The 8,981-nt window shown below is 37.1% G+C and overlaps 1 protein-coding gene across 1 annotated transcript; it reads right to left on the reverse strand.

Annotated features, from left to right (window-relative positions):
• Positions 1-428: 428 nt before the first annotated feature.
• Positions 429-2,789, reverse strand: LOC105623880 (leucine-rich repeat-containing protein 24). Its single transcript, XM_012205253.1, has 2 exons — positions 1,804-2,789; positions 429-1,722 (listed from the first exon to the last, which is right to left on the reverse strand). Exons 1-2 carry the CDS (start codon positions 2,787-2,789, stop codon positions 429-431), a joined length of 2,280 nt encoding a protein of 759 aa, XP_012060643.1.
• Positions 2,790-8,981: the final 6,192 nt, after the last annotated feature.

Consider the following 8,981-nt stretch of genomic DNA (forward strand, 5'->3'; position numbering starts at 1 on the left):
GATGAACATTTCTTTCTCAAATAAATTTTTTATACTTGAAATGAATAAACTGATCTAAAAATATTCAAATATTTATGCAACGTATATAAATTCTCAAAATTAAATTATTTTTGCAAGGTAAAATCTTTTTTAGCAGAAATTGGGTAATAAATAATAATTACATAGTATAATATATTTTGAAGAAAATTTGTATGATATCATAAAAATGTTCACTTCTATAAAAAAAAAATGTTAATCGTGATATTTTCCGCAAAAAAAATCAATCACAATCTTATTCTTTTTTTTTTTAAGATAGACCCAGTAAATAAAAAATAAGAATAAATTCGAAAAATCAAATGATACATTAATTTTTTTATTCACGATTTAGGAATTTTATTCAGATCCAAGATGTATCCGCATTTCTCCGACTCTTGTCCGGTTCGGATTCCTCATACATCCATAGCGTCCCCTACGTAGCCTTCATCAGGACTTTCCGGATGATTCGGAGGTTGCAGTTCCTCCGCTCTCGCGGCAGCTGCAGCTGCGGCCTCGCGAGCAGTTTTGCTGAGAAGAGACCGCGGTGATAACGGAGTGGTTTCACCTCTATAAGCCGCAGGAGGTGATGGTATAAAGGGTACTTCTGGGAAAACAGCAACTGGCGATACTGGCGACTGAATGGGCAGTTGCTGTTGAATCGGTTGCTCAACCGGTTGAATTGATAATGGTGGCTGTATTGTCTGTGACTGTTGCTGCTGTTGTTGTTGTTGATGCTGATGCTGATGTTGATGCTGATGCACCGGATAAGGATAACCTTCGGCGGTGTACCTAGCATCGGTTCGCGGTAAAATGGGATCATACCCCGGTGATCTTGCGAGGAATTCCGCCTCGCGCGAATATCTGGCCGCCGGCGCAGCCGCCGAGCCTGGCTCCGTCATACGTTGTCGGAGTCTAGGCAAAGTGCTAGCAGTACTAAAGGTGATCTTAGGCAAGCCAAAATTGAGCGGATAGCCATCCTGATCCAAGTAATTCATCTGTGATAGCACCGGTGGCGGCCGCAGATCGGGTTGCAATGGATAGCCCGAGTCGTATTCCAAGACCTGCCGGTCAACGCCGGCACGCTGATGATGCCGTCCGTACAACTGACCATAGCCCACCTCGGAGTTCTCGGGTACCTCATTGATTAGATCAGGTTCCGTTAAATACTTGGCAACTGGACTCGCTACTGAATATGCATCTCGATCCAAGTGATTGTTCCTGGTGTGTTCCCGACGTTCCAAAGTAGCCGCACGGTTGATCTCACGTTCAGTGTACGAAACCATCTGCTGATGTTCAAGACCTCCGATCAGACTACCGTTACCTTTCCGATAGGAACTGCTAGTAGTATCCTTCGTGATTGGTAGTACCGATTTGCTCTGCGTTACCAACGCTTTCGAATTGCGCTTCCGATCGCGACGACGCTTCTTCGCACAGTATATTACGCTACCCACTAAACAGCTCAATGCTAGAAGGGTGCCTACCAATGCGCCAGCAACAATTGCGGCTACATAACCGGAACCGGGATTATCGAAGGGTGGTTCTACGGTGGGTTTCTCACGAAAGAATACACGAAGAGAAAGATTTGCCACTGCAGAACCCGCGCTATTTTCTGCGATACAGCTGTAGGTGCCCTCGTCGAGCGACTCGACTGAGTAGAGAAACAGCGTGCTGCTCATGTTGGTCCCACCTCGTTGTCGATAGATGTACCTAAAATAGATGTAAAAAAATACATTTCGAAACAAAAAAACATGGATAAAGATCTATAATAGAGGTTGAAAATTCGCTTACCTTGGAAATATAGAAATACTGCTAGCCATCGAATTATTTTCGTGTTGCAACTCGCACGGTTCTCCATTGAACCACCAAGTAACTTTAGCAGTCGGAACCGCATGAACATCGCATCTTAAAGTAATATTCCCGCCCTCGTAAATATCTAAATGATCTTGAAGATCGATACGCGGTAAACAGGCTAATTCGTTGATCTTAAGACTCTTGATTTGTTTGTCATGTAATCTCGCCGGGGAATCGCAGATGGGTTCAGACTCTTGCGGCGCTGCTGGGGCTGATTCCTTCAACCAGGTTTGCATTATTCTCAGTCTACAGTCACACTGCCACGGATTGTTGTGAAGAGTCAATCCTCTGAGATTCCCCCCCAGCGGCAGAGTGTGATCTGGCACGTAGGTGAGTCGATTGCCATCCAATCGAAGCCACTCTAGCGACTGGAGGCCCTCAAAAGCGTTCTGCTCGATAATCTCTATCACGCACTTACTGATCTCCAAATTAGTAAGATGCACCAAACGGAGAAACGCGTTTTGGCGAATTTCCCTGATTGGATTTCCATTCAATATAAGCCTCATTAAACTCGGATAGGACGCAAACGTATCCGTAGGCACCTGTTCGATCTGATTCTCAGATAGATCGAGCTCTACTAGGCCGACCAGACCGACGAATGCCTCAGAGGCAATCTGATTAATTCGAGATTTGCCCAGATAGAGCCGTTGAAGGTTGATCAAACCAAGGGCGCGAAAGCATTCCGCTGGTAGGTTGACCAGATGATTGCCTGACAGGTCGAGCACCTGCGTCTCCTCTCGAGCACCCTGCGGTAATCCTTTGAGATCGCGGTTCGCACATTCAACCCATTCCTTCCCGCCTTTCCATTTGCACGCACACATGCTCGGGCAGTCCTCCGCTGCGTTTGTTCCCCAGGACAATAGCAGCAACATCGTGCTGAAGAGGGCAACCCTCCAACGCCAGACCAGTACAATTGAGCACATGGTGCTCTCTCTCATCAGGCAACAAATCCTCCCGTTTTCTTCCTCGTCCTCTCGTGATCGAATCCCTTCGTTCCTATCGCATTTTTCGCTGACCCACCATCACGTGCGCTGGCCCTTCAGCGTTGCTGAAGAGAGACTGCGGTGCTTCGATCGAATCGATGCAGAGATGAGTGCTTGCGAAGTCATCAGCTCATAAAATATCAAGAAGTGGATCTCTGCAACAATAACACGAACAAGCAGATAAATAACTTTGGATGAAATAAATGGTTATAAATATACGCGAGCTCGGATCCAAAATATTTTACAGAAGACTCATTACGAAAGTTCAGACTGAATAATTTTACTAAATTAAAAATTAACTCACCGATAGATTCGAATGGTTAGCTCTTAAAAGCGCTCGTAAATATAAGTTGTTTCAAGAAAGCCATTTTTGCGTGTAAAATTTTTATCAGTTTCATGTACCGACGACAATCGATCGATTACGAGATTTTACTCTCCCGGAGGTTTTTCCGCGAACGAAAGGACTATTAGGAATCTTCGGTTGGATCAAAATTTCTTTCAAGAAAGTCTCGTGGAAAAACAGCCACCATCGCGGTATGGAAACTGCCAAATCCTCAGTAAGGTGATCCCCAAGGGTTTTCAGTTTCAGCGTAGAGAAGGGAGAAGGGAGTGCACAGAGCGCAGGTTGAGAGCGGATAATAAATTCTATGAAGAGGGTGTATATCTCGGAGAGGAGGCAAGGATGTCGCGAGGAGAAACACTCCCCATATCAGGATATCGGAATATCGAACGTGTTCGTGCAGCATGGCATGCAAACCTCCTCTCATGGCTTTATCCCGAAGATGCCCAGTGAGAGGAAACCTTTCTCCACCGAGGAATGCAAAGGGAAGAGGCCTGAAGGATATTGCCGATCTCGTACGTTTCGAATCCAATATCACTGACCCTCGTCGTAGTCTCACCAACTCACCGCGTGAGTTGCAATTTTTTTCTATTGCGTCTTTAAAATCGCTGTCGAAAGCGGCATTGAAAAACGCAAATCGCGCAAATCGACGCACTAGTCGACAATTCTCGTAATATTACGTGTTGCATATAATTTGTACTATCGATAGAAGAAGTATTTCTATTCCTATTGTAATTTATTACATGTTTAAGTTTAATTGCGACTACTGCATAAATATATGTATATAAATAAAATGTAAACCGAAAAGATGCCTAAGATATAAATTTCTTTGTAATTTATGCAGAATTGATTCAATATGTATTAGATATCTGATATACATATATTTATGTTCGTATGCGTGCTGTATATATTATATAATTATAAGATCACTGATTTTTTTTGTAAATCTATAGAATTATCCTGTATATAAATTCAAATTACGATTATTTTGTTGGATCACGTTTTTTTCAATACGTGCTTGCAAATTACCGTCGAGCTACTTTCTGCTTCTATGCATACCTGATGCTGTGTAAATGCAAACTCGCATAAATAGCGAAACAACACGCGCGGAAAAATGTGAGAAGACATAAAAAAATGATGGTATGCGACACAGAAGATTCATTCTTTCGCGTTCATTCGCATTCGTTTCTTCATCCCACTTGTGCTCACCTTCGGAATCGCAGTCTCGTTTAGTCGGCAAACGTTTTCATCGGGACACGAAATGTCGAACCCAGAGAGTTGAAAATAGCTCCCGGTAAACCATCAGTGTTCGCTTTGGGTGCGCGAAAAAGCGCCTTAAAGGCGCTCCTTTAAAATTGCATCGGCATCTCGCGGCCGGCAGTAAATATCGAATGCGAAGCGGAAAAACGCTTCTTTTTCCATCGTTCGAAATGGAAATGAGAATTGAAAATGAAAAAATCGAATACCGAGCAAATGTTTGGGTAGATACGCACTTTTAACTTTTCAACGGATGATTTTCCTTCGAAAAAAATTTGTGAAAAAAAATGTGAAAAAAATTTAATATTTTATACTAATTTATTTTTACGCAAGACTCGTTTCTCTCGTATTAACTTCAATAAAAACATCATTCGTTTCTGAAAAAAAACATACTAAGTGAATAATTTTAATAGATTTTTAAGAATAAATTAAATGACACCTACGATCATTAAAACCGTAACGATAATGTCTCAATGCAACAATCATGCCGAGGTATTTTAGTAATTGTCATCACTATTCTGGCGAGAGGAAATATTCGCAAAATGCTCTCGAAGAAATGCTTTTCGCTGGCGAAATGAAAACGAGGCGAAAGAGACGAAAAGCTAAACAGCATTGAAAGCATCCATCCAAGATGGTAAATCGTCATTTTAAATATTATGTTATCAGCAGAGGAATAATACATTTGTGACAATTGAAACGTACGCATTAACTTAAAAATCTTAAATTGAAATCTTGAAATGTTCTCTTATATTTGAGCACAATGAAAGTGATTATCAAAATAGCCTGCTCATCACTTTTTCTGAAACTTTTTTTTCATAGGGAATAAATTTGAATTTTTTTCAATTTGAAATTGAGACATAAAATACATTAATTTTACAATGCTAAAACTGTCTATATATTATAAATCATAACTAAATAATTAATACATAAATAACTATAGCAAATCAATTTTAACAACTATTGTACAATTATACTGTGACATTTACAACTAATGAATAGTCGAGCGACTATCGATTATGGTAGGGTATCTCGGAGAACCATCACGTCACGTGTGAAACACGATGGGAATAATTTAATTGACATCGACCTCCGTTTAATTACCGAGAAACAAGGGGGTTGCGCGACAAAGAGAACAAATAGTGAGAAAGATGAAGAGAAAGAGAAAAGATTGAACAAGAAAGAGAATGGGAAAAGAGAAAGAAATTACGAAAATGTTTTTGAATATTATTTGAACCCTATATGAAAAAATTAAAATCGCGTATTACTTTTTAGATCGCATTCGGTATTTTCATCTTCGATTTAGAAACGCTGCAGAAAGCCACAAGAACAAGAATTTTTGCCAAGCTTTACATCGATCATTTCCAATCGAGAACATTTAAGAGCGGATAGATATATTTAATTACTTGTTCAGAAGATGTGTTGAGAAATCAATTTATCGACAATTAATAACCAAGAAAACAATAAAAAGAGTAAAAATATTTATACGGATCTCGATTGTCTTATCCTTTCAAGTTACAAGAGCTATGCTGAGCTGCACTGTTTTTCTTTCATAAACGCTTTAGAACACAGAAATTGTAGAACTTAATCTAATAACGTAATAAACTTAATATCAAGTGTTGTACGAGAAAATACAATGACTGAAATAAAAATTGCGATATCTTGTGCGCGATTGTTCCTTGAGACCGAGACTCTTCCGTCTCCTCAAGCATGTTCGGAACCCCTTCGTCTTCTTATTCCTACCTCTTCAGGCGGGGTAAAGGCAAGCAGTCTATGGTACCTTCATTCTCGACTTATAGCGCGACTTACAAAGGCTCGAGATCGAGTATCGAGAACAGCCCCTTCCCGACTCAACCTCGTGATCGTGAAAATAATTTAGCAGATAGGTAAATTTGTCGATACAATTGCTGGATATTGATCAAAAATACATAAGGAAAAATTGAGATAGAATAGAATACGCTCTATATCCTTTCACAATAACTCCGCAAATGTTAGTGTGCGAGAAAGATTCGAAATTAAAGATAAGTATGTATATCATATTATAAATATTTTCAAAAATTAAAATTTATGTGTCTGTAGAAATGGAATCATCAAATTTTTAGTGTTATGTCTATTATAGTGTTTGTTCTACAACATGGCTACTAAATTTAAAACTGTTTTAATTGGAGCCTGATAAAGTACATATTCGCTGTTTGTTTTTTATTTATAATCAGAAAAGAAGTAATGTTGTTATTCATTTATAATTAGAAGAAGAGTAAAAGGTACCATGAGGATTAAAACTTATGGCGAATTTACTGTTTCTGAAAATTTGTGTCATAAATGATTTATAAAGATAGTCCATTCTGACGGTACTAATTTTTGTAAAACTGCGTCTGTTCAATATTAAATTTGATAGCCAAGGAATAAAGTTGATATGATGCAAGGCATCCAGTATTATAATAAGGTATAACTAAAAATGTTGCAATAAATTCTAATAACATTTAACTATAACTTTAAGAATTTTTAAACATCTAATAATGAAGTCTCTGAAGAGAGATTATATAATAAAATGCAGTCAAGCGCATTTTTAAAAATTATATAAGATATTTCAGAAAATATTCTACACCGTACATAAGAACTGTACACTAGCTGTTATGAATATAATTATCTTTCAATTTTATATATAATTTATAATTCAATATAATTATCTTATCAATTTAACTCGATATTACTGCGGTAGTTTAGTAAAGTTAGCGTTTTCAAGACCAAAAAATCATTTTAGCGCGCGTTCCTGGGGATTACATACGTCGTAAGGGAGATCGGGGCTAATAGACTTATTTTTCAGTTTCGAATTTTTACACACGAAATTAAGAGACTTATCGAAAAAATAAATTCTACACCAGCTACTACATTTGACTACTTAATAATATTTTAATAAGAAGGGGAAATTGATAACTAATATGAAAAAAATGCATTTTTCTAATGCATTCCCTCTGATTCAACTAGCTCTGGGATTGGAATAATTTGACTAAGATTATTAAAATAAAGATTATTAAAATCAATGTATTTTAAGCTACATCTTTGGCTATTAATAAAACTTGTATAAAAATATATTTTAAATACAAACATTTGCTTCGCAGGGCAAAACAATGTTTCTTTTTACAAAATTTGTTCATTTCGTGCAAAAACACGTTGAATGAGTCTAGTTTTCGAGATTAGACATGAGGGAACTAAACTTATAACACTTTTATCACTAAGGAAAATCTCTTTAAAGGAATAAAATTTTGAGTAAGTATTATAAGAGTCACTAAATTCGTCGTTACAGTTCCATGCTGTGGTTAGTCTACTATTCCTCCATCCGTTCTTTTTAAAAACATTAACAATATACAATAACAAAGATAACATATAAACAAAAAATCTGTTACATTTCATTAAGTAAGAACTACACTACTATCTAAATAAAAATCAAATATCTCAGACAATCATATATGATTGTAAAACAAAACTTTAAGAATAAAAATATTTACTTAAGTGTAAATATTTACATTTAATAAAAATCGAAGATTTTTTTAAATTGTGCATAACTTCTATCAAAGTTGCAACAAGATGTTACAGCAGACTTAACGACAGTCGCTGCTACATGCTCAATGCAGTTTATACGTGTCTCGCGTGTTTTGTTTTTAATGTAGCCTCGATTATTCTACTTACCCTATAGTCAACTGACCCTGGTTTCCCCTATATAAATTCACACAAGAATCATACGAGCATTTAAGATCCAATTAGACCGTTTAAGACTTTGATTTCTATAGTTTATGTGTTATCACGCATATACAGTCCTATAATATATTATATTGTTGACAATTATTTTTCCTTTAAATTGCGAAAATATCCCGAATGGCTTTTCCGCTACTAAAACATCGGCCATGTTAATTCAATTAACTACGATTAGCTTTTATTCCTTTGAGAGTAGTGGAAGAAGCACCCAACAATAGGGAATTATATTTTAATGTCATTCGAATCCGACCTAATCGATCCTTTAAAAGTATCAGAATCGAAAGAGACTTCATCTTTAGCTTATAATGCAATAAGTCTATGATAATACGGCAGAGAAAAGAAATAAAATCATATTGTCAAATATACATCGCATTTAATTAACTTATTTAATATCGATCTTTTAGTTTCATTATTCGAACTAAAAAAACTCACATAATGTTACATAACTTGAATCATGCATATTTAAATCGCATATGCTGTATATTTTTTTGTATTTGTTTGCGCTATATTATAAACATTTTTATTGTAAAAAACACAACAGACATTCCTTAGTTTTTATTTTTATTTTCTTTTTGAACTCAATAAAGTAACTTCCATTACGCGATGCAAGAAAACGCATATCCGAAGTTTTTCCTTCCTTTCTCGTTAACACGAAGCCGCTTCAACGAAGTGTAGAATTACTGAACGTCACGATCGATCAGTCACAAATCGAACGGCGAATTTGATCCTTACCTCCCATTCTTACCCTTTTTTTTGTAGCGACCCTTCTCCAAGCTCTCGGACAC

The sequence above is a fragment of the Atta cephalotes genome, assembly GCF_000143395.1.
Source record: "Atta cephalotes unplaced genomic scaffold scaffold00067, whole genome shotgun sequence".
NCBI classification, from domain to species: domain Eukaryota; kingdom Metazoa; phylum Arthropoda; class Insecta; order Hymenoptera; family Formicidae; genus Atta; species Atta cephalotes.